At 49.8% G+C, this 25,402-nt stretch overlaps 1 protein-coding gene across 9 annotated transcripts in view; it reads left to right on the plus strand.

Annotated features, from left to right (window-relative positions):
* The window catches only part of PDE8A (phosphodiesterase 8A), a 169,949-nt gene that overhangs the window by 111,486 nt on the left and 33,061 nt on the right, over positions 1 to 25,402 (plus strand). For 8 of the 9 annotated variants that reach the window (XM_089310761.1, XM_002721497.6, XM_089310763.1 and 5 more), the window contains 6 exons: positions 4,838 to 4,926; positions 10,369 to 10,447; positions 13,940 to 14,077; positions 21,043 to 21,131; positions 22,959 to 23,010; positions 23,096 to 23,138. In XM_089310761.1, coding sequence (XP_089166887.1) covers positions 4,838 to 4,926; positions 10,369 to 10,447; positions 13,940 to 14,077; positions 21,043 to 21,131; positions 22,959 to 23,010; positions 23,096 to 23,138 — 490 coding nt within the window. Of the gene's footprint in view, positions 1 to 2,986; positions 3,171 to 4,837; positions 4,927 to 10,368; positions 10,448 to 13,939; positions 14,078 to 21,042; positions 21,132 to 22,958; positions 23,011 to 23,095; positions 23,139 to 25,402 lie in introns of those variants that run through there. The other variant, XM_089310762.1, reaches the window with a different exon arrangement.

The following is a 25,402-nucleotide window of genomic DNA, read 5'->3' on the forward strand; positions in this document are numbered from 1 at the left end:
CTGCTGTGTATCCCGCTGCCTAGTCTTACTCTGGCTCCCTTCCTTGCTTTCATGCTCACTCTCTCTCTCTCTGCCATACACGGAGGGGTATGTGTGTGTGTGTAACCTGTCTACCTCTTATACAATGAGTGTCAAATAGAGAAACATGGACTGGGATGTATAATACTCTTTTAACAGGATGGACATCCAAGAGAGTAATTTTTTTTAAAGATTTATGTATTTGAGAGGCAGAATTATAGACAGAGAGATCTTCCATCCGCTGGTTCACTTCCCAAATGGCCGCAATGCCAGAGGTGGGCCTATCCAAAGCCAGGAGCTTCTTCAGGGTCTCCCATACCGGTGCAGGAGCCCAAGTACTTGGGCCGTCTTCCACTGCTTTCCCAGGATCATTAGCAGAGAGCTGGATCGGAAGTGGAGCAGCTGGGACTCGAACTGGCACCCATATGGGATGCTGGCACCCCAAGTGGAGGCTTAGCCTACTATGCTACAGCACTGACCCCCTCAGAGAGTAATTTTAGTAATAACTCAGTATATAAAATCTAAGCCATCCCAGCTAACCATTGGTGTTTGCCAGTTTGGGGACAGGAAGTGGGGGATAAAAGCATCTCACGGGCTTAACTCGGAGATGTGGTGTGAGGGCAGGCAGTGAAAGTGGCCTGACGTGTGTGTCTGTGGGAAATGTGCACGAGAGAGCGCCACTCTGATATCCTCTATTGTGGAAGTAACTGGTACCTTGCTTTCAAATAATAGTAAAGAAATTTGTCTGCTTTTGAGATTAGATCAAAGGAAGGTAAAATGGAAAACGTGGATTTTATAGCAACTCAATCAATCTGGCAAACAACATGTAAAATCTCACAAAGATGAGACAAGAGTAAAAGCTGAACCAGCGGCTTGAAGGCCTCTCTCTCTGTCTCTCCCTCTATCTGTACCTCTGCCTCTCAAATAAATAAATAAATCTTTACCAAAAAAAGAGAAGGAGTGAAAGCTAATGTGTGTGAGTGGGCTGCATTCTCCCTTTTAAAAGACAGGCAGTTAGATTGTATTCCAAAAAGCACAGCTATATATTTATAAGAGCTTAATAATAAAGGAACAAAGAGGTAGCAAAAATTCAGACCAAAGAAAAATAGAACTATCAACTTTAAGGTCACATAAGGTGAAACTCAAGATTTTATACATCACACCATTTCGTATAGGAAGAATATAGTAGGTGATTGTTATTACACAGTTTTTGTGACTTTGTGGTTTTGACAACCTTCACAACATATGATTGAACGTTCCTTATCCAGAATGCCTGGGAGCAGACATGTCCCCCAGTGTCAGATTTAGGATTACTTGAGTAGGCTTTACTGACTGAGCGTCCCTACTGTGAAACGCACAGTACTCTGACATCCGAAACGTCCTGAAGTGTTGAAGTATCAGCTCCTCCCCTGGCCACTGCACTCCAGAGGTGCGTGTCAGCGCGAATGAGAACAACCCAGCCAGCCCCAGGGAGAGGGCTGCTTCGGGCAGAGTCCCAGGCTGTAGGTTGCCTGTCCTGAGGGGTGTTTATGTGTCTCCGAAGCTGCTGGGGAGGGCGTTCACACTGAGCTCTCTTGGAAAACCTTTGGAGTACTCAGCGGCTGCAAACCCGCTGTGCCTTTAACAGTTAAGGAGCTTAGAAGCCCCCTCTCGTGGGACCTGGCAAGGAGGTTGTCCCCGCCGTGCTTTGGGTAGTTTGCTTCTCGCAGCCACCGAGGTCATTCAACCTTGGCTTTGTACGCAGTCTCTTGGGAAGCACACAGATGCAGTGTTGGACACGTGTGTGTTTGGGATTCCAGGAGCTCAGCTGTGCAAACTGTGAGAGCCTCCTGGTAGAAGGCTGCTACCCTACAGTCCTTGCATTTTCTTGGTGTTGTTGAGTTATGGAGCCAACTTGAAAGGTCGTCAATACTGACACCACATATTCCTCCTCTCTTGCCCACATCCCTAAACAAGATGTCGCCTGGAGCCGTTCCTAAGTGCCTGCCCATGTAAGAACATGTTCTACGCAGAAAGCACAAAAGCATTGCCGTCGTCACTTTAGTGACAGCTGACTTGGGAAATACGGAGGTGGCAGCAGGCTCAGCTTTGTGGTGGAGGGATCAGAATGGGGGAGGGGCACCAGCACGGTAGTGCGGCCTGTTGAACCGCTGCTTGTGATGCCTGCACTCCTGCGTCCCCTATTGGAGTGCCGGTTAGAGTCCCATCTGCTGTGCTGTCAATCCAGCTCTGCTAACGTGCCTGGGAAAGCAGATGATGGCGCCTGCCACCCCCTGGGAGATCCAGGTGGAATCCCTGGTTCCTGGTTTTGGCCTGGTCCAGCCTTGATGGCTGTGGCCACTTGAGGAGTGAGCTAGTGGGTAGAAAAACCTCTTTCCCTCGCTGTCTCTTTTACTCTGTCACTCTGCCTTTCAAATAAATAAATAGTAAAAAAATTAAAAAAGGGTGGTTCTCAGAAACCACCAGTGCTAACCATTCCTGTCATCCACTGTTCTTTACCTTCGTATGACCAAAGGGTGCTCTGGTCACAGCAGAACAGCTAGACCTCGAGCAAGGGGATTCTTCTGCGTCTCAGGCTTACAGGGAGCGGGGACAAGGCTTGGCCCTGACAGCCAGTACTGCAGTGAGGTCACTCTGGTATTCCGGGCAGTCTGCGGTTTGGTAGATCAGTCACAGTTCAGGATGGGAAGGCAGACGGGGGACCTGTTTGCCTCCCCAGTTGGCCTTGGCCAGGGAGCGTCTGGGGTTTGCTGTCTCTCGCTGCTGGGTCTCTGCAAAAACACCCCAGAGATTGTTTCTGGGCGCACAGGGAGGGGCTGCCAGATGTTACTGTTTGTTTTCAGATTGCAGGTAGTTCTCAAATGCTGCCGTTTGGGCAGAGGGACTAGCGGCTGACCTCCTCAGGACACCTGGCCCAGGATACCTGGCCCAATTCTCCAGCTGCCATGCCCTGAGGGCTCCTTGAGATAGAGGAGAAATTTGGAGTGGGGAGGGTGGTCAGCTGAGAGGTTTACGGCTGAGCAGGGATAGAGAGCGGAGAGCAGAGAGCGGGAGCAAGATGCCGAACGTATGGTCACGGGAGAGCAGATGCTGAATGTATGGTCAGGTGCACCTGTTTCCTGACCTTCAGTTCTACCTCGGGAACGAAAAAGGTCAGTGGGTGTATAACCTTCATACGCAGTGAACAATCTGATTGTAGTATGGGGCCCGTTTGTGGAACTGGATAAATACAGCCCCCGTCCTGTCTGTCTCAAGGCCCCCACTGCCTGTCTGTTGGTCGGCACGAGCACTGTGCCCAGCAGTCCCTCCTGTCCCTCGCTGGTTAGCGCTGCACTCTCCTCCCCTGCCAGTCGGCTGTCACCCCCCATGGTGGGAAGGGCTGTGTGTTGCCCGCGAGCAGGAGGCTCACCCTACCCTGCTGCCTCCCTTTGTCTCCTGTGGGTCTCTTCACTGGAGGGTCAAGGTTACTGTTCTTGGCTTTTTATTTATTTATTTATTTTTCGGAGGGGGTCAGCCTCAGGAAGGCTAAGTGCCTTGTTTAGGATCCTACAGCTTTTAAAGCAGGCCTGGGCTGGATTCCCGCGTTGCTAGGCATCCAGACAAGACCCCAGTCATCGTCCAAATGGCGGACGTAGGCTGTCACCAAAGTGGCAGAAAGAACTCGTTCAGGGCCTCGTGGCCCAGATTGGCCTGTCTAGGGCTCGGCAGCCTCAACTTCCTCCTCCATCAGGTGGAGCATTGCCCGTTGATTGTGCAGGTGAAAGCAGAGAGCTCTTCACAGAAACAGGGAGCAGAGGGGCTGGCACTGTGGCGCAGTGGGTTAACACCCTGGCCTGAAGCACCGGCATCCCATATGGACGTCAGTTTGAGACCCAGCTGCTCCATTTCCTATCCAGCTCTCTGCTATGGCCTGGGAAAGTAGTGGAAGATGGCCCAAGTGCTTGGGCCTCTGCACTGGTGTGGGAGACCCAGAAGAAGCTCCTGGCTTCGGATCAGCGCCGCGTTGCAGCCAACTGGGGAGTGAACCATCAGATGGAAGCGCGCGCGCGCGCTCGCTCGCTCGCTCGCTCTCTCTCTCTCTGCCTCTCATTTTCTCTCTGTGTAGCTCTGACTTTCAAATAAATAAATAAATCTTTAAAAAAAAAAGCAGGGAGAGGAAATGTTCGCAGACACTTTTTACATCTAAGTAGAACCGTGACAGAGCACAGTGGCTTCATGAAATGTGTCATTTGATGGAGGAATGGGTCCCCCTTCTCAGAACTACATTTGCTTTCTTGTGGGATGTTTCTGGTATGGGAAGATCATTATACAAATTTCAGCGTCCACAGCAGGAAGACACCGGGCAGGGTCATGGTGTCTGCGGTGCCTTTCCTGGAAGAGGGGACCATGTGCCTCCTGGCTGAGTCACGTTGGAAGTCAGTGCAGGAAAACATTGCCTGCATGAAATACAGGTGCAGTAGAAATGCAAGCACATATCTGCTGACACTATACTTGTTTGACTTTAAAAGGAGGACTAAAGATTGCTCTTGGCTGTACTCGGAAAACCCAGTATGAAGAAGCCTGTAGTTAACAAGAATCCCCCTTGGCATGTTCTAGCCTCTGCTTCACCAAAATGCAAGGCACCAAAGGACGTGTATTCTTACATTTAATATTTATTTATTGTAGCTAATTTGGTGCTTATAAATTTTCCTCCTCTTCTATTCCTCATTCATGACAAGGTATTTTTTTTTTTTATTTCAGTTGCCAAATTGAGAAGTTTGTTTAGAATTCTTCCCATTAGTGTACGTAGTCACTTACAGATGCCCCCTTGTGTTTCCAGAGGTATGTGGAGAACCCCAGCATCATGGCCTGTTACAATGAGCTGCTGCAGCTGGAGTTTGGAGAGGTGCGGTCACAGCTGAAACTCAGGTAACGCCACTGCCACATGCCAGTCTTGCGAGCGAGGACCTCAGTCGCAGGACCTTGGCCATAACCGACTGACCTCCTGCTACAATAGAATGGGGTGGTAGCAGCTCTTGTCACACAGACTCTCTGGAGTCTGCCTGCATGTTTCCCAAGAGGTCATGTTGGTGATTAGAAACTCACACTGAAACACAGGCCCCCAAAGGAGTGGTAAATGCAAGCATATGACCTGCACCTGCTGGATTATAGGTTGTTTTCTAAGGAATATACATACACAAAACCTACTAGCACTGGCTGTCTCTGGTAGGTAACGTGTTTTCTTCTTTATAATAAAGATTTTTAAATTACTCTTGATAGGCTTTCCTTAAAGTCTGTATGATTCTTTGATGAGCAAGAAAAGCAGAAAAGTTAGTGTAATTGTATCAGGTTGACAGAAGATGAAGTCAGCAGCTCCTGTCATTCTAGGTTTTTCTGCATGAGTATCCTGTTATTTTTTTTCTAAGATTTTTATTTATTTATTTGAAGGTAGAATTACAGACAGTGAGAGAGAGAGAGAGAGAGAATGGTCTTCCTTCCATTGGTTCACTCCACGATGGCCGCTACGGCCGGAGCTACGCTGATCCGAAGCCAGGAGCCAGGTGCTTCCTCCTGGTCTCCCATGCAGGTGTAGGGCCCAAGCACTTGGGCCATCTTTTACTGCCCTCCCAGGCCACAGCAGAGAGCCAGACTGGAAGAGGAGCAACTGGGACTAAAACCGGTGCCCATATGGGATGCTGGCGCCACAGGTGGAAGATTAACCAAATGAGCCACAGTGCTGGCCCCTCAAAGAATTTTTTTAAAAAAATTTAATTGGAGGCAGGTGTTTGGATTAGCAGTTAATGAGGCCGGCGCCGCGGCTCACTAGGCTAATCCTCTGCCTAGCGGCGCCGGCACACCGGGTTCTAGTCCCGGTCGGGGCGCCGGATTCTGTCCCGGTTGCCCCTCTTCCACGCCAGCTCTCTGCTGTGGCCAGGGAGTGCAGTGGAGGATGGCCCAGGTGCTTGGGCCCTGCACCCCATGGGAGACCAGGAAAAGCACCTGGCTCCTGGCTCCTGCCATCGGATCAGCGCGGTGCGCCGGCCGCAGCGCGCCGGCTGTGGCGGCCATTGGAGGGTGAACCAACGGCAAAGGAAGACCTTTCTCTCTGTCTCTCTCTCTCACTGTCCACTCTGCCTGTCCAAAAAAAAAAAAAAAAAAAAAAATGGATTAGCAGTTAAGAGACCATCAGAATACCTGGGTTCGGTTCTCTGCTCTGATTTCTGACTCCAGCTTCCTGCTATGCAAACCCTGGGAAGAAGCAGATAATGGCTCAAGTGGTTGGCTCCCTGCCATCCACGTGGGAGACCTGGATTGAGTTCTCAGCTCCCATCTTCAGTCTCCGCCAATGAGTAAGAGCTTGCTAGCACTCCCTCTCCCTCTCCCTCTCTTCCAAAACAAACAAACAAAAAGTAGTAGGGACCGATACAGGATTCCACATGCAGGGGAGGAAAGAACTTCATGGACAGATGAATGAATCGCAAGCTGAGCCTGAGCTAGCCAAGCAGTGGTGCTGAGCGCAAATGTTCCAGCCTGAACACCTGGGCAGGAGCTCCTTTGAGTTGCAGGATTTGAGAGGAAAGGGGAGGTCGCCGGCTGCCCTGGGCCTCTGTGCCCTCCTGAGAGTCTGCACTTGGCGCAGCCCTTCTGCCCTGAATCACGCTGCTGTCCTCTCCAGCGGAGAGGAGCCGTTTGGAGCAGGAGGTCATGTTGGAGTTCATTTGATCCGGTCAGTATAGAAACACCCAGGGAGGTCAGCTGGCTTGCATCCAGGACCTCCTAAGCAGCAGATGGCAAAGGTGGTCCTTCAGATTGTAACCCGTATGTCCAAACCGTGAGTCATTTGCCTCCCTGTGTTTGAATCTTACTGTACCCTCAACCCTTTCTGCCTGCGTCCCTTTGCTTAGGGAACCATCCTCTTCCCTGTGGTCCTTGACTGAAACAGGCGCTCACCACATCCTGTTGGAATCTGACCACTGGGCTTCATCCTCACTGCTGCTCTCCTTTGAAAGGTGCTAGCCTGTTTTTGTTTTTTTTTTTTTTTTTTAACCTGGATTATTGGCCTCCCTACATGAAGTCCTGATGCTTTCTGTCTATCCTCCGCACCAGAGTAACGTAACTCCATCTGTGTTTCTGTCCTGTGACTCCTTGCTGCCTTCAGGATGAAGTCCCAACTCCAGGGTGCAGCCAACAGCGCTCGCCACAGTCCACTCATGGCTTACCTCTCTGTCCTTGTCTCCCATCATGCCCTGCTCTGTGCACCAGCTGACAGCCCCATGTGGACATATCCATGCTGAAGGGAGACAGAAAAATAGGAAAGGACTGGGGAATGTGAGGCTAGAGAATTGAGAGAAAGAGAGATTTTTCCTGCTGGATTTGAAATGCAGTTACGTAGCCGGTGTTGAGAGTGTGATTAAGACATCCACACCCCATATCAGAGTACCTGAGTTCGAGTTGCAGCTTCAGCTCCTGACTCCAGTGTCTCTCCAGGGCAGACCCTGGGGAACTACGGTGAGAGCTCAAGGAATGAGGGCTACTGCCATTCCCACGGGAGACCTGGATAGAGTCCCAGATCCCAGTCCCGGGCACTGTGGGCATTTAGGGAGGGAACTAGAAGATGGCAGCTCGGTCTCTCATTCATTCATTCTCTCTGTGTCTCTCAACTAACTAAGTAAATACAGAAGCTTGAGTTATGTATTTATTTATTTTCTGGTTAAGCCACTTTCCCAAGATTGTAACAGTGAATGGTTGAGTCAGGATTCAGCCCCAGACAGGCTGCTGTGTAGTCAGTGCTGCTTAACCGTGTGTTCAGCCTGCTGCTTAACCGTGTGTTCTGTCTACACCTGAGACACTTGTTCTCAAGCCATTTGCATAGGACTCAACAGGATCAGCAGGATAACGCTGTTAAAACCCAGTTTTCTGGACTCCATCCAGACCATGGGAATCATTGGGGGGGGGGGCAAAAATTTCGGCAGGTAGAGGTGGGACACCACCGTGGGGCTGTGAGGCACCTAGAGAAAGATGGACTCCAGGAGACTGGGTCACTGGAGACCCAAGGTGCCAGCATTCCAGCCCTGACCTCTCTACCCCCAGACTCTTGCATGTGGAGGAAAATTGGTTGCTATTTGGTGAAGCCACTGAAGGGGTTTTGGTACATGCAACTGATGGTGATCTTTTTTTTTTTTATTCTTTTTTTTTATTATTATTCTTTTTTTTTTTTTTTTTTTTAACAGGCAGAGTGGACAGTGAGAGAGAGAGACAGAGAGAAAGGTCTTCCTTTGCCGTTGGTTCACCCTCCAATGGCCGCCGCGGTTGGTGCGCTGCGGCCAGCGCACTGCGCTGATCCGATGGCAGGAGCCAGGTGCTTCTCCTGGTCTCCCATGGGGTGCAGGGCCCAAGTACTTGGGCCATCCTCCACTGCACTCCCTGGCCACAGCAGAGAGCTGGCCTGGAAGAGGGGCAACCGGGACAGAATCCGGCGCCCCGACCGGGACTAGAACCCGGTGTGCCGGCACCGCAAGGCAGAGGATTAGCCTAGTGAGCCACGGCGCCGGCCTAACTGATGGTGATCTTAAAGAAACAGAGGGTCTCTGATTAGAAGTGATGTGTTTACTGATCGATTGATTTCCTGGAGCAGCACTGTAGGATAGAAAAATAATGTAAGCCACATAAATTTTAATTTTTAAATTTATTTTCATTTAATTTAAAAAGCAGAGAGACAGAGATCTTTATCCACTGGGTCACTCTCCATATGTTTGCTGGGTCTGGACCTGGCTAGGTCTGGGTCTGGCTGAAGCCATGAGCCAGAAACTTGATCCATGATCCTGTGTCAGTGGCATCATCTGCTGCCTCCCACGGTGCCCAAAAACAAGAAACTGTATCAGAAGCAGAGCCAGGATTCAAAGCTAGGCAGTGTCATGTGGGGTGTCAGTGTCCCAAGTGGCATCTTCACCACTATACCAGACACCCACCCCAATAAGTAAAACTTTTTTAAAAAAGCACTAAAAAGCAACTTTATGTTACTGCTGGATCAGCAAATTAGAATACAAAGCCCAGAAAAAGGGTATGAAGATGTGGTATATGATCAACATGGCATTTCAAATCCGCACTGGAAAGGGTAGACTTCTCAGGGAATAGGATTAAACAGTTGGTTAACTAGTTGGAAAACAAATCAGATTATATTCAGATCTCCCACCCTACCTCAAAATAAGCTCCAATGAATTAAAGACTTGAATGTAAAAAGGTAGGGCCTCGTAAGTACTAAGAAGACTTAATGGGCATTTGTAATTGGATGATGACATCTTTTTAAGCTCATCATGGCATGAAAGATTCATTAAAGGAAGAGAAACACATTAGACAGCATGAAAATGTTAAGTTTGTCTACAGTTACGTGAAAAAGTTAAATAATATTATAATGTTAAAACTTCAGACAAATGGCAAACTGGGAAAAATGTATTTGTAGCATCTAGGACAGACAGTAGGTTAATGTCCCAAATACACAAAGGATTTTGTTGACTCCATTAAGAAATGGAAACACCCCAGTAGAAAAAATTTCAAAGACATGTTCAAGCTGTTCACAAGCGATATTAATGACCAATAAAACACACGCAAAAAGATGTTCAGCCTTGCTAGTTATAAAAAAAAAAAAAAGCAAGTGAAAGTGATAGACAATTTTTTATTCACCAGCTCTGCAAAAGCTGAAAAAGAATGGTAAAACCTAGCAGGGCATCTCCCAGATCGATCTCCAAGATCTCCATTTTGTTCACTCCCCAAATGGCCGTAACAGCCTGAGCTGGGCCAATCCAAAGCCAGGAGCCTGGAGCTTCTTCCGGGTCTCCCACGTGGGTGCAGGGGCCCAAGCACCTGGGCCATCTTCTGCTGCTTTCCCAGGCACATTAGCAGAGAGCTGGATCCACAGTGGAGCAGCTGGGACTCGAATCAGCGCCCATGTGGGATGCTGGCACCGCAGGCGGCAGCTTTATCCACTGTGCCACAGCGCCCGGCCCCTGTATGGTGTGTTTGACTCTCATTTAGTCTTCATGGAGACTCCCAGTGGTGAAGAGGAGGTAGAAGGGGCCCCAGTCACCTGCCTGGGTCCCTTAGCTGCTGAAGAGTGGGGTTTGACCCCAGCCTGTGTCCCCGTAGCCCACTGCCTCCTCACAGTGGAAAGGAAGACACGACACCGCCGTGGGCAGAGGAGGTCCCGAGTGGGAGGCACGGGAGGGGTCCTCTGCTCTGTAATGGTCTCCCTCTGTTCTGGAATGCACAAGCAGCACCTTTATAAACCACCTGGAAACACATCTGAGTGAGTTAAAGTGTGAGAGCGTACAGTATTTATAGCATTAATCGGTCCTTTTGTTTCCACCCCCAAAGGGCTTGTAACTCAATATTCACTGCATTAGAGAAAAGTCAAGAAGCAATCGAAATTACAAGTGAAGACCACGTCATTCAGGTTTGTTACCTGGACACGTGTCCTTTCAGATTTGTCATGTGCGCGTTCTCGGCGTTAGGCTCGAACCCTCCAATGTGATTTTTTTTTCCTTTCTGAAGTTCTAGGACCAATTTTTCCTTACAGACGTATTAGGAAAAAAATCACTAACACGTGATTTTTAAAAAAGAAAAGATATTAACAACAACTAGGGTATTAAAAATGTCTGTAGAAATACCGCATTAGCATTTGTTATTGTGATACTGGACAGCTGGGGACGCTGTGTGGGCCACTGTGGCCTCAGGAATGTCTTGGCTTCCATGAGGGGATAGAATCAGTCATGAGCCAGTGCGGAGAAAGCAGGAGGTGTTCTTTTTATGATTTATTTATTTCCAAGGCAAAGTGACAGAGGGAGGGAGAGAGAGAGAGATCTTGTATCTGCTGGTTTACACCCCAAATGGCCTCACCAGCTGGGGCAGGCGAGGCTGAAGCCAGGAGCAGGAATTCCGTGTGGGTCTCCCACATTGGTGGCAAGGGTCCAAGCACTTGGGCCATCTCATCTGCTGCTTCCCCCAGGTATATTAGCACAGAACTGGATTGGAAGTGCAGTTAAGCCGGCAGCTTAACCTGCGGTGCCACAATGCCAGCCCCAGCAAGACAGCTTTGTGAAAGGAAACAGCAGAGACAGTGCAGTCCCACCGTGCATCCGAGGCTGTACGTTTCCAGGGGCTGGGAAATGTATGTTAGCACTGGACAGATGTTCACGCTGTTTCTGAGAAAGGGGTGGTGGTTTCTAGGAATTAGGGACCCACCTCTCTCCTCTCCTCCTGCTACTTCCATAGGTTGTCATGGCAGCTGTGCACTGTCAGGGTGTGAGGGGTTATCTTAGTATGCTAACACATTATCATGGAGGTATAAGGAGGATCCAGGGCTCCTGAGGTTAGGTGAGGCGCCATTCTGGACCCAGCCGATTTGAACCAGTTCTTCTGCCTGTGTCTGGTCTTTCAGCCCACTTTCGGGGGCGGGGGTGGAACGTACTGTCGCGCTGCTCCCTGCTGTTGGAAGACTTTTGCTAGAAGGCTTAGTGCTCAGGAGGGGCACTGCCGCAGCAGAGGGAGTGCCTGGCCCTCGGGGCTGCAGGCCTTTCTCCTGTTCTTGGAGACAGTGTACACTTACAGAACTTTGTGGGAAATAAGCCAAGTATCTAAAAAAGCAGGCTTCGTAATTGCTGAATAAATGACCTATTATTAGCCAAGTGGGTTTAGCTCGGTGACTGCGATCGCGTGGCTTGTACTTTGAGATAGCAGCAGAAAAGGGAGTTGTGTCAACCCAGCACTTGAGAACGAGCTCCACTTTGATCTGACTTCTGGGCACCCGGGCACTTCAGTCTGACTGATGCCTCCCTTGCTGGGAGTTGTCAGTGCCCTGGGAGCAGGCTCGGCCCCGGCTGCGGCTCTGGTTCCAGTTTGCCTCAGCTGAGCAGCCAGCGGGCATGGCAGTTAATCCAGCCGACTCTGTTTTCTCATCTGTACAAATGGCAGTGGTACAGGTAACAACCAGCTGCCTTCTGTAAGCGGGTCCTGAGGACTGAATGAGTGTGTGTGTGAGTCCGTATGTGTGTGAGTATGTGTGTATGTGTGTGAGTATATGTATGTAAATGTGTATGTGTGTGTACTGTATGTGTATATCTGTATGAGTGTGTGTGAGTATATATGTATCTGTGAGTGTGTGTATGTGTATATCTGTATGAGTGTGTGTGAGTATATATGTATCTGTGAGTGTGTGTATGTGTATATCTGTATGAGTGTATATGTGTGTGAGTATATGTATGTGTGTGGGTGTGAGTGTATGTGTATATGTGTGTGAGTATATGTGTATCTGTAAGTGTGTATGTGTATATCTGTGATTATATGTGTGTGAGTGTGTATATGTGTGAGTGTATGTGTGTAGGTGTGAGTGTTATGTGTATATTGTGTATGAGTGTGTATGGGTGTGAATATATGTGTGTACGTGTGTGAGTATATGTGTATCTGTAGGTATGAGTGTGTATGTGTGTGAGTATATGTGTGTATCTGTGAGTGTGTATGTGTATGTCTGTGTGAGTATATGTGTGTATCTGAGTGTATGTAAATGTGTATGGGTGTGAGAGTGTGTATGGTGTGTGTGGTATGTGTGAGAGTATATGTGTGTATCTGTGGGGGTGTGAGTCTGTGTGTGTGTGTGAGAGAATATATATGTGTATCTGTAGGTGTGAGTGTGTGTGTATGTGTGTATCTGTGAGTGTATGTAAGTGTGTGTATGGGTATGAGTGTGTATGTATGAGTGTGTGTGTGAGTATATGTGTGTATCTGTGGGTGTGTGTGTGTGTGAGTATATGTGTGTATCTGTGGGGGTGTGAGTCTGTGTGTGTGTGAGTATATGTGTGTATCTGTGGGGATGTGAGTCTGTGTGTGTGTGAGAGAGTATATGTGTGTATCTGTGGGGGTGTGAGTCTGTGTGTGTGTGAGTATATGTGTGTATCTGTGGGGGTGTGAGTCTGTGTGTGTGTGAGAGAGAGTATATGTGTGTATCTGTGGGGGTGTGAGTTTGTGTGTGTGTGTGAGAGAGAGAGAGAGTATATGTGTGTATCTGTGGGGGTGTGAGTCTGTGTGTGTGTGAGTATATGTGTGTATCTGTGGGGGTGTGAGTCTGTGTGTGTGTGAGAGAGAGTATATTGTGTATCTGTGGGGGTGTGAGTCTGTGTGTGTGTGTGTGAGAAAGAGAGAGTATATGTGTGTATCTGTGGGGGTGTGAGTCTGTGTGTGTGTGTGAGAGAGAGAGTATATGTGTGTATCTGTGGGGGTGTGAGTCTGTGTGTGTGTGTGAGAGAGTATATGTGTGTATCTGTGGGGGTGTGAGCCTGTGTGTGTGTGTGTGTGTGTGTCACTTACTGTAGTAAGGACCATGGCCCTTGGTGGATGCTGCGTCAGCAGGGGCTGCTCCGCTGTGCTTTGTGTTTTCTCCTTGTCTGCAGCCCTCTTGGAAACTCAACCGCGGTGCCTTTCTTTCGTAACGCTCCCGGGTTCATAGCCTGCGTGTGCGTATCGCACACTTGATTCCTGTGAGAGAGGCAGATGACTGCTCCTCCCCACTGTCAGAGGAGCAGACTGAGCCTGGAAGGGGTTCAGTGACTTGTGGAGATCAGACAGTGTCTGGAGGGGCAGAGAGTGGAGGCGGCACCTGTCACAGGACGTGCCTTCCTGGTCTGGCATTTTATTATATGCCCCATTATCTAAATAGCCCTCTTAAGCAGCCCTTGGTTTATCCCAGGCAAACTTGTCGAAGTGGGGGTGGGTCTCTGGAGAACACAGCAGAAAGCTCTGGAATCCTATATCTGTGCTCTTGGGCCCTTACAGCCACTGCTCCTGAGCTTTCTGGGTAGAAAACATGAGGGTGTATGTTGAAGACTCTTTATCGTCTTCTTTTCAAAATGTCTTTTAATTCACTTGATTTTTTTTTTCTTTTGTCTCCCTCCAGTATGCAAATCCTGCATTTGAAACAACAATGGGCTATCAGTCAGGTGAATTAATAGGGAAGGAGTTAGCAGAAGTGCCTATAAATGAAAAAAAGGCCGACTTGCTGGATACTATAAACTCGTGCATCAGGATAGGCAAGGTAAGTAAGAGGTCAGTGTCTTCACACACTCACGCGAGGAAGGGGGAAGGCGGCTTCGTGTTTATGGAGCCCTGCCTGTGCCATAGCTCAGGGACCTGTGGGTGCTATCGTCCCTACTCTGCAGATAGGGAAACTGAGCCAGTGAGCAGAGTAAGTTGAACTGGCGCTTAAAGCCATTGTCTCTGTCTTCGTCAGAGTGAGTAAGCTGATCTGTCTCCCCATTGACCCTGTGAATGATGTGTGTTGGCGGATGATTCGGGGTGAAGGGTACCAAGGAGGCCACACGTTCACAGAGCACACTGAGCCCAGCACTTCTCAGGGCTGGTCATGGAGCCGGGTGCCAGGCACTGTGCTGGATTCTGGTGTGGAAAGAAGAGCAAAACAAAAATGCTCGCCTTGCAGAGCTCATCCTGCAGGATTGGAAGTCGACAGAAGGAATCATCCCACAGTAATGTGCGAAGTCACATGGTCACATAGCCACATAGTCACATGGTCACGGCGCAGACGGTGCAGGCGGGAGGAAGGCAGCTCCCCTCTGCCCGTGGCCGTGGCAGCATCTTGTGGTGCTAATGTCTTCCCTTAGGGTGCAGTGCGAAGGGGTCTGCTGCTCTCGCTCGTTCTCCATCCTTTCTGCTGGGCTGCTGTTTACTTTCTGAAGTTGGCACTGTTCGTCTGATTATTTGACAGATAGGCGACCTGTTCTGCCAGTGGGGGGGCCGCGGCGCTGCATGGGTCAGACCGTGGGCGCCCTCGCTGGGCGTCCTCAGAAGGGCCTCCAGAGGCCTGGTCCTCCCAGACCACAGCAGCCTCTCCACTGCTGGCTCCTGGGCACACCCTGGCCCTGGGAAGCCAGTGGTTGGGGTGAGGTTCAGTGGGGGGTGGACCAGGCTGCCCCTCACGCACCGTGGGCGGTGATGCTTTCCTTGGGGCGTGCCTTGTCACCATCCCTGAGGAGGACAGGTGGCTCCAGGGGAGGGGCGTCTGTGATTGCTGTCAGCCTTCTTGGGCTTGCTCAGATGTGAACGGTGGGAGAACTGTTTGCTAAAACCAGTAATTATTGTGAGCGAAGAACAGGAAGCTCACCGCCACAGTTCTTGAGGTGAAAGTGTGTAGCCTTTCTCTTCGAGTCTCGCTGGGGAGTTGGCTGGCCTCGTGGAGCGGTGGGCCAGTGGTCAGACATCCCCTGGGAGCAGCATGGCCAGGCAGGTGGCCAGGCTGGGGGCGCAGAGCGTCCGCTTGGAGCTGCTGGAGGAGAAATTCTGATGACGTTCCAGCACAGAGCGCTGCAGACCCGCCTCAGCCAGTGACTTCTCTTCAGGCTAGAGTCGAGCTACCTTGATTTTCAGCCTCCACGTGGTCCTCCTTGACTCTTCTCTTTCTTCCTCCTTCCCCTGACTCCATCATGGCTTTAGAACCCATGCTGCGCGCTCTCTTCCCTCCCAGGTCTTGCGCTTTCTCCTTCGGGGAGTGCGTACTCTCGCTCTGGCGGATGGTGGGTGCTGATGAGCACCGACTGCTCAGAGGCCAGCCCGCGGCGTCCGTGTGCGGCTGCAGAGCCCTGGCGCTCTTCAAATCCTTCGTCTTCCTTGGCTCCTCTGTTGCTGTTTCCTCCTCACCGGCTCCGCCCCGTCCCGCTCTGCTTCCCCCCGTTTCCTCCCAGATTTACCAGGACTCTGGCTTTGGCCCGTGCTGTTCTCCCTCAGAGAGCGTCTATGTTTCTGAGCTATCTCTCCTGCCCTGTGTGGGTGTCTCACACCTCCCTGGGTTTTGTTTTTGTTTTTCCCCAAAGATTTATTTTTTATTTATTTGAAAGGCAGAATTAGAGAAAGAAAGAGGTTTTCCAACCACTGGTTCACTCCCCAGATGGCTGCAATGGCCATGGCTGGGCCAGGCCGAAGCCAGAAGCCATGAGCTTCATCCAGGTCTTCCCTGTGGATGCAGGGGCCCAAGGACTCAGCCCATCCTCCACTGCTTTCCCAGGCCACAGCAGAGAGCTGGATAGGAAGTGGAGCAGCCGGGATGCACACCAGCCCCCATATGAGATGCAAGTGTTGCTGGCAGTGGCCCCGTCTCCCTGAGTTTAACTTCAGCCTTTTTGCCAAAGGTCTGGTTCAGCATCCTGTGGTCTCCTTGAAATTCACTTCTCTTGGGGCCAGCGCTGCCAGTGCTGTGACACAGTGGCTAAAGCTGCCACCTGAGACTCAGATCCAGCTCCCTGCTAATGTGCCTGGCAAAGCAGCAACAGCCACATGGGAGACGCAGATGGAGTTCCAGCCTCCTGGGTTCAGCCTGGCCCAGCCCCAGCAATTGTGCCGTTTAGGGAATGAACCAGCAGACAGAAAATCTTTCTCTCTGTCTCTCTCTCTTTCCATCCCTCCCTACAATCCCAGTCATTTCTCCAGTTCCTGCTGTCTCTGCCTGTGGACCATTCTCCTGGTTGCTTTTATTGTGTTTGTATTTATTTATTTATTTATTTGAGAGACTGAGAGGGAGTGACACACACACACACACACACACACACACACACAGAGCGAGGGAGGGAAGGGAGAGTGAGGGAGAGAACCCCTATCACTGGTTCATTCCTCAAATACTTGCAGTGGTTGAGGGGCCAAAGCTAGGAGCTGGGAATTCAATCCAGGTCTTCTGCATGGGTGGCAGGAACCCAACTACCTGAGCCATCACTGCTGTCCCCCAGGTTCTGCTTTGGAGAGAAGCTGGAATTAGGATTTGGAGCTGGGAATCAAGCCCAGGCCTTCCAGTGTGGGACCCAGGCATCCTAATCAGTAGCTTAACTGTTCAAGCAAATGCCTGCCCCTCCCTGCCCTTCCGTCTCCTCCACCAAACCCGTCACCAAGCCCTGTAGCTGTTAACCTGCAGCCTTTGCGTGTCCACTCCCTGGGCCTTTGTTCAGGGCCTGCTTCAGATGCTCTGGACTTAACAGTGGGTGAACCTGGTCAGGTCTCGTCCTCATTAGGATCTTTCACCTCCTAAATCACCCTATGCTGTTGTGTGATTGGTCTCACCAGATCATTGTGTCCAGTTGCTGCCTCGGTGGAGAGCTCAGGTCCCTTAGCCCAGCCACCAGGATTCTGTAGTTGACCTTCGCCTCCCTTTTTCGTTCAGTAAACAAAAGCCCCAAGTGTTCCTTGGTTGTTTACCATGTGCAAGCCCTGTGCTGGCCCTCGGGAGAGGACAGCTGGGCGACGATGATTTAATTCTTAAGACAATGGGTGCCAAGAGGGGCTGCATCACTAACTGGAGGAGCCCAGCTGGGTGTGAGGCTGGTATGGCCCTGAGGGGAGCTGGGGCTGTAGAGAGGCCTGTGCGAAGGCGCCCGTTGCTGAGACAGGCCATTTAGGAATGCGTGCCACAGGCCTGCACTTGGCTTAAAACTTGTGTGCGCTATCCAACTTCATCTTTATAACAACATTCTAAAGGTAGTGCTTTCACTATTATTTTCAGGAACCAAAATTCATGGTATTTATGAGAAGTAAATATGTCTTTCTGATAAGTAACTATGACATATGATAAGTAAATTTTTTTGCTTCTGTTGGCAACTGGATTTAAAGACAAGCCTCTTGCCCATGGCAAGTCACTGCCCACTTGTCCCTTCCACAGGGGGGCTGTGGAGCTTTGGCTGCTGGTTACATGTTGGCCCGGGATCTGCAGCCTCCCAAGTCTGTTCAGAAGGGGCTAGAGCACAGTTGATCATAATGATAGGACTAAGAGTCAAAGGGATCACATAAGCAAGACTAGTGTCTGAAAATGCTAACCTATAGAATAAAAAAGGGAGAGAACAATCCAACATGGGAAGCGGGATACACAGCAGACTCATAGAATGGTGGATGTCCTAAACAGCACTCTGGCCTCAGAATCAGCCCTTAAGGCATTCGGATCCAGCTAAAAAGCCCATGAGAGTATTTCAGGCATGGAAAGCCAAGATACTCTGGAAAAAAAAAATGACCTAAATGAAAGATCTCCACGAGTGAGATCCCAGTGGAAAGAACAGGTCATCAAAGAAGGAGGTACCTTTCTCTGAAGGGAGGAGAGAACTTCCACTTTGACTATGACCTTGTCTAAATATGATCAGAGTCAGTGAACTCAAAAGGCTTCCATAGCCTTGGCAACTCATGACAAGAGCCTAGGGTGATTACTGATGCCATAAACAAGAGTATCAATTTGTTAAGTCAACAACAGGAGTCACTGTGCACTTACTCCTCATGTAGGATCTCTGTCCTTAATGTGCTATGCATTGTGATTTAATGCTATAACTAGTACTCAAACAGTATTTTTACACTTTGTGTTTCTATGTGGGTGCAAACTGTTGAAATCTTTACTTAATATATACTAAACTGATATTCTGTATATAAAGAGAATTGAAAATGAATCTTGATGTGAATGGAAGGGGAGAGAGAGCGGGAAAGGGGAGGGTTGCGGGTGGGAGGGAAGTTATCGGGGGAGAAGCCATTGTAATCCATAAGTTGTACTTTGGAAATTTATATTCATCAAATAAAAGTTAAAAAAAAAAAAAAAAAGAAGAAGAAGGGGCTAGAGAAGAGAATCCTGAAAATGTTGTCTCAAGTGTGGACTGATTAGTTAGACTGGTCTCGTGTGTGTGTGTGTGTGTGTGTGTGTGTGTGTGTGTAACACTGTTGAGCTGGGTTTCCTGTACTTAGGATTCACCCATTTCAGGTACACTGTCAGTGGTTTTCAGTGTATTCATGGAGTTTTCCAAGCCTCTCCACAATCGGTTTCCCACATTTTTCTTGACAGTGAACTCCAGAAGTAGCCCTCAGGCAGTCTGCACAGCCCCTAAGGCGCCGGCTGTGGTGGGTGGTGGCTGTGGGGTGGAAGGCAGTCTGCAATCCCTTGCTGGGTTGGGCACAGGCCTCTGTAAGGCCTGAGGTCCTCTCCCCTGAGCCTGGGTCTCCTTCCACCTTGTGTGAGCTAAGCGTTGAGCCGGGTCCTCTGACTGTCCTTTGGTGCAGTCGTTTTGGGCTCCAGTGTCCTTGGAGTTGCATCAGGAAGCTTCAGGGATCACGCTCTGCCTCGCACAGAGTCCTGGCTTCGGTTTGATCCAGATACATCTATAAAGATGTGATCTTACCATTGGCATGTACATACAAGTTGCATGCCCCAAGCATAGGAGATCCAGAATCGGCCTTGTGTCAGCATACTTCAGATGAGCTACCAAGGCCACCCCGGTGCTCCGCCGAAGGATTCTGGGAGTCAAGAAGGCTGTGGAACCATAGGGTTTCAGTGTTCCGAGCGGGCTTTAGGGGTTTCTGTAGGTTAAGGACCTTGGTGAATGCTTGGACGAATAGAGACCTTTTATGATGAGTCTCGTGTTCTGCACAGTTCCCTCCTTCAAGAATCCCTGCGTCCTATCTGATCAGGATGTTCCCGTGCAGAATTAGGCCCAGGCTGCTTGACGCTGGACAGGCAATACACCAGCGATGAGAGCTGATGCAAGCAGACCGTATGTTTTAGTAGTGGCCACCTGGAGGATGGTAAACTCTGTGGCCTCAAATATGCTGCTTCCTAATTTGCAAGCCAGCAGGACGACTTTTAAAGGAGGAGGTGTGGGGAGCTGGTGTCGTGCGCACATCCCACATCAGAGCACTGTTCGCGTCCCACCTGCTCCCCTGCTGAGCCAGCTCCCTGCTAATGTACATGGGAAAGCAGCAGAAGGTGGCCCAAGCGCTTGGGCCCCTGCCACCCATGTGGGAGACCCGGATGGAGTGCCTGGCTTCTGGCTTTGCCTTGGCCCAGCTCTGGCTGTTGCAGCCATTTGGGGAATAAACCAGCAGATGGAAGATGGCTCTCGCTCTCACTTTCACTCTCACTCTCACTCTGTCTGTGTCTCTGAAAACTGCCCTTTAGATCTTAAAACAAAAATGAGACAGTGTAGTTGCGAGTCAGAGGGAAGACAGTGGATCCTGGACTTCTTAGGCCAACAGACTAAGTCACGAGATGAGTGGTTTTTGTTAGTTCAGGTGTGAAAGGAAGAGAAGGTTAGATGCATTTGTTACGGTTGTGATAGCATGACCAGCTGGCACAGTGGCAGCCCCGGGTTTCGAGGTCTTGTCTCTTTGTTCTGGAGCCCTGTCCTGGTTGTTACTTCATCCTCCCCACCTGACCTGCAGGGCTACCAAAACCCCTGCCCACTCACAGGGGCCTCCAGCTGCTGGGACTGAGGAGCTGGTGGCAGCCCCCCACCGTGGTACTGGCCCCTTCCTCAGCCCAGTCCTGAGATCCCTGCCCTCCCACATGCAGGACAGACGCCAGGCCCCTCCCCCTCTGCAGCAGGTGGGAGTTAGAGAGGAGGAGCCTGTGTGTTGTGCGTTGAGTGAGGGAGTCCCCATCCTTGTGGGCCAGGACCCCCTGAAGACACGTGACTACTTCAGGGTGACGACCTGATTTTTTATCAGCAATCCAGGAGGGATGGCCTTTGGAGGTTAAGAATTAGCAGAGGCCGACACCGCGGCTCACTAGGCTAATCCTCCGCCTGTAGTGCCAGCACCCTGGGTTCTAGTCCCGGTTAGGGCACTGGATTCTGTTCCGGTTGCTCCTCTTCCTGTCCAGCTCTCTGCTGTGGCCTGGGAGTACAGGAGGATGGCCCTAGTGCTTGGGCCCTGCACCTGCATGGAAGACCAGGAGAAGCACCTGGCTCCTGCCTTCGGATCAGCGCGGTGCGCCAGCCTCAGCGGCCGTTGAGGGGTGAACCAACAGAAAAGGAAGACCTTTCTCTCTCTCTCTCACTGTCCACTCTGCCTGTCAAAAAAAAAAAAAAAAAAAAAAGAATTAGCAGATTGCCTGAAACTGAGTTTGGGTCAGGGGTCATTTTTTTTTTTTTAAACTCTGATTACTTTATCAATGGTAAATGAGTCAGAACTGGAGCAGAAGATGTTCTTAGGTTTATGTTTTGAACACAAAATGTAATTATGCTTGCATTCCATTTATAGGAGTGGCAAGGAATTTACTATGCCAAAAAGAAAAATGGAGATAATATACAACAAAATGTGAAGATAATACCTGTTATTGGACAGGGAGGGTAAGTGAAAAAAAGTTACTCTGATCAGCATCTCGTGTTTTGGGTCACTGCAGAATTTGCTCTGAATTCATAAGAACTGCCTGCAGAATGTGACCAGCCAGGCTCACAATAATGTCACATGTCACCACGGGATAACCCTCCAGGGAGTATGTCCTTGGGGACTTCCTCCACCAACAGCCCAGGGCCTCCAACGTCAAGATGGGTTTCTTTAAGCTGCGTGTATACACAAGGGACTGGAGTCTCTGTGTTTAAATCAGACTGCCCCTTTATGAAGCTGCATGATAAGGATGCTGTGTTAGCTTTTTGTCAAAATAGATGCCTGAGAGGAGCTACTTACTTAAAAAGGAAGATTTTATCTCAGCTCACAATTTTGGATGTTCACAGTCCAAGATTGGGCAGCTCCTTGGTCTGGTTGTGGTAAAGGTGGTGGGTGGTAGAACGTGTGTAGAAGAACCACGTGTGAACTAGGAAGCGCACTGGTCCTCTGACCATGTGGCTTTTCTTTATAAAGCCTCAGTGATTTGATCTTGGGGCCTGCACCCCAGCAACTTAGCCTATTCCAACCACTTCCCAAAGGGCCCACTTTCCGATGCCACAACTGGATCAAATCTCTACCCTTAATCCATTAACTGTTAAAAAACAGTTAACCATCAATGTGAGCCTTGGAGGACCAAACCATAACGTATGGTTTGGGGGACACCCAAACTAATACCCAAACCACAGCATATGCTGGCCTTGGCATTTAGAAGATGATTGTCTACTTTGGTAGTCTGTGCATTATTTCTTTCAACTTAGGTAAAAATATCTTAAATACTAACAATTATGAAAATTCTTAAACAGATGTTGACTATAAATTGGAAGTCAGTTTAAGCTATCAGGATCCTAAAAATTTTAGATGATTTGCTTCAGACCCTGTGTTGGAGAATGAGGAAAGTGGAAAATTACAAATATGAATTGTAGAAACCTAACAGCAAAATACGCGGCCATTAGAGATGCTGATGACAGAAAAGTAAATGAGCAGAGTTAAGTGCAGAAGGCACAGTGCAGATCAGACCTCGTGTGTGATCCCAGCCATGGGAAAGGGAGGAGGAGCAGTCGCAGGAGCTGTGGTTGGTCCTCGGGGTACCACTGCTTTTCTCTGAGCCCTCCCTCTGGCCAGGCCCCCACCATCGGTTGGCTGTCACTTCATTTAGTCCTAACTGCAGCCCTGAGGTCGGTGCTGTGGCCAGTCCCCAGCTGTTGGTGCATGGCAGAGCTGGCCACATAGCTCCCCCAGTGTGTCACCAGGCTTTCCTGCCAACTGGCAGTGCCTCGGGGACACAGTCTCTGTGGACTCTCTGTTCTGATCCTTTCCAAATTTCTTGTGATGAGTTTATAGGAATTTAGTTATCAAGGGATAAAAAGTGAAAAAAAAGAACAATGAATAAATGAACAGTCAGTGGCTTCAGAGCCTTGTTTTAGGCTTGTATCTGAAACAGGGAACCAGGAGTAGATGGCTTATTGGAACTTGAAGGAGAGTGTTGATATAAAGGGTCGGGAAAATCAGAACATTGCCTAGCATGCAGTGCATTTTAAAAGGCACGCACATTCTTACCGTCCGTTATGGTACTTGGGAAGAAGTTGGTTGTTTTCACTGAAGTCACTTCTTTCCTACAGAGCCCCTAGAAGATGTTTGCAAACTCTTGTTCACTTGCTGGTGGCCTGGGCCGCAAAGGATAAGAGTGGTATCGTCAAAGCGGGTGCTCTTTTTCATAGTGAAAGTGTAACTACATATCCATCAAAGTGGAGAGCCGGGAGCGAATTAATGCCTTTTTTTTCTACTTACAGAAAAATTAGACACTATGTGTCCATTATCAGAATGTGCAATGGCAACAATAAGGTACGTGAGGAGAGCCCTGGGACCCCAGGCACCCCCACGAGACTTCAGACAACCAGAACTAAAGTCTTGTCGAATTCGTTTTTAGGCTGAGAAAATACCTGAGTGTGTTCAGTCGGACACTCATGCAGGTATGGCACCCCACACTCCTTCTTGGGGCTCATTTAAGCTTTGGGAAGAAAACCCAGCAGATCCTTACTGTGCCAGCCAGGCCTGCCTGGCGTAGCGACAGGGCCATGGTTTCCTCGCCCTGACTCCTAGGGGCGTCATCAAAGGCTCAGGCACTTGTGGGTGTTTTGCCTGCACCCCAGGGTGAGCCTCTGCCTGTGGGGAGACAGTCCATTCAAGGCGTGAGCTCATGTGACACGCGTGGAGGAGAGTCTGCTTTTACGAGCTGATGTGGCCGAGGGTTAGGTGTCAGACCGGGCGCTGGAGCTTGGAATTCATTGTCCGTGCTATCAGTCGTCACCAGCAGCCTACAGGACAGTGGTGTGGCCCCTAACTTGCCCCACTTGTCTGTCTCTTACCCGTCCTGGGCCACCTTCTGTCCCTCTCCATGTCTTTATCTCAACAGATGCTTTTACCTGATCAAGGGAACAGTGCTGGGGGGAAATAAGGTGGTGACAGTAGGAAGAGAAAGAAGAGGCCAGCTGTGATGGTGGTGTGGACCAGAGAGGGCACAGTGAGAGTGCTGGGGAGGGGGTTTATGAGCTGGGGGTGGGGGAGCTGCGTGGGGAAGGCTGTGCCTGTGAGGGCCAGGAGGACTCTCCTCTGTTCCGCCATTCCACGGATTTCTCTGGGTACCTGCTGGGCGCCGGTGCCTGTGTTCTGCAGAGAGATGGGCTGGAGATGCCAGTGTCTCTGGCCAGCAGAGCCTTAGCGAGTAATGCAGATGTAGGGAGTGGAGTCTGAGGTTTCCACGGAAGAGAAGAAAGAGGAAAAGGGGGGAGGGGAGCCCAGCTGCCTTCCGAGAAGGTCAGGGAGGGCGGGGAAGAGCGGGCAGCCTGGAGCGCTGGAGGCAGGAGTGAGGGGAGTTGGAGCAGAGGTAGATGGAGACGCATCTGCAGCAGGAGCTCATCTGTGACCTGTGGGGGTGCAGCTGCTGGATGATGCTGAGGGCAGGAGCCAAATGACAGAGCGTGGGAGACTCAGGGTAGAGGCAGCAGATGTAGGCCTGGTATGGCAAGGGTCCTATTGTTTTTTTAATTTATTTATTTGAAAGGCAGTTACTGTGGGGGAGGGGAGAGGGGAGTACAGGAAGAGATCTTCCATCCACTGATTCACTCCCCAAATGGCCACAATGACCAGGGCTGGGCCAGGCCAAAGCCAGGAGCGTTTTTTGGATCTCCCACAGGTGGCAAGGGCCCAAGCACTTAGGCCGTCCTCCAGTGGTTTACCCCGTGCATTAGCAGGGAGCTGGAGCAAAAGTGGAGTTGCTGGGACTTGAACTTGAGCCCATATGGGCTACCAGCACTGCAGATGGTACCTCAACCCGCTGCACCACCATGCTGGCCCCAAGGGTCCTATCTACTGTGACTTATTGGGGGCTCTTTTTTTAAAAAATTCTTCATAATACCCATGTGAAATAGACTTGGCTTTTTTATAAATTATTTTATTTTACTTGTGATGCAGAGAGATGGCACTCTAATGGGTGAGCTTAAGCCTGTGAATTGAGCTTTAAGCAAGAAAGAAGCTATACGAGGGGCCTTGAGAATATTTGTGAGAAACCATAATAAAAGGATTAAATTTGTTGGTACAAAAAAGTTTTGAAATCCATGCATGGTCTTTACATAATACAGATTTCCTATGACCTTTCCGAAGACCCTCTCATATGCTTGGACTTCAAAATTATTACACTGAAATGTACTTATCTATTCATTCATTTGAGAGGAAGGAACAGGCAGAGCTGTTGTCTCCTGATTCACGCCCCAGTTGCCCACGTTGATGAGGACTGGGCAAGGCCAAAGCTGGAGCTGAGAACCAGGTTTCCCACAATTACTTGAGCCATCACTGCTGCCCGCCAGGGCCTGGATGTGCATGGAATTGGAGTCAGGAGCCAGAATCAGGACTCAAAACCAGGCACTCTGATACGGGATGAGGGCGTCTTAACAACTAGGCTAAATACCTCCCCTGGCACGACTGTCATTAACACTCCTTTACCACAGGAGAAGAAACGGAGACTCAGAAGAGTTAAGTGACAGCCCAGAGTTGGGCAGCCAGGAAATGACAGAGCTGAGAGTGGGTGGCAGCAGAGGCCCTGGCAGTCATAGGCAATGTTAGGTGGGATAAGAACCTCCAAAACCACACTTGTGCCAGGTGATGTGGCCATCTTACCTGACCAGTGCCCACTCAGGAGTCAGACACACCAGGTGAGCCACCTGCCTTAGCAGCATAA

This window comes from Oryctolagus cuniculus, chromosome 12 (genome assembly GCF_051225735.1).
Source record: "Oryctolagus cuniculus isolate XC-2025 breed Fujian yellow rabbit chromosome 12, ASM5122573v1, whole genome shotgun sequence".
Lineage (NCBI taxonomy): Eukaryota > Metazoa > Chordata > Mammalia > Lagomorpha > Leporidae > Oryctolagus > Oryctolagus cuniculus.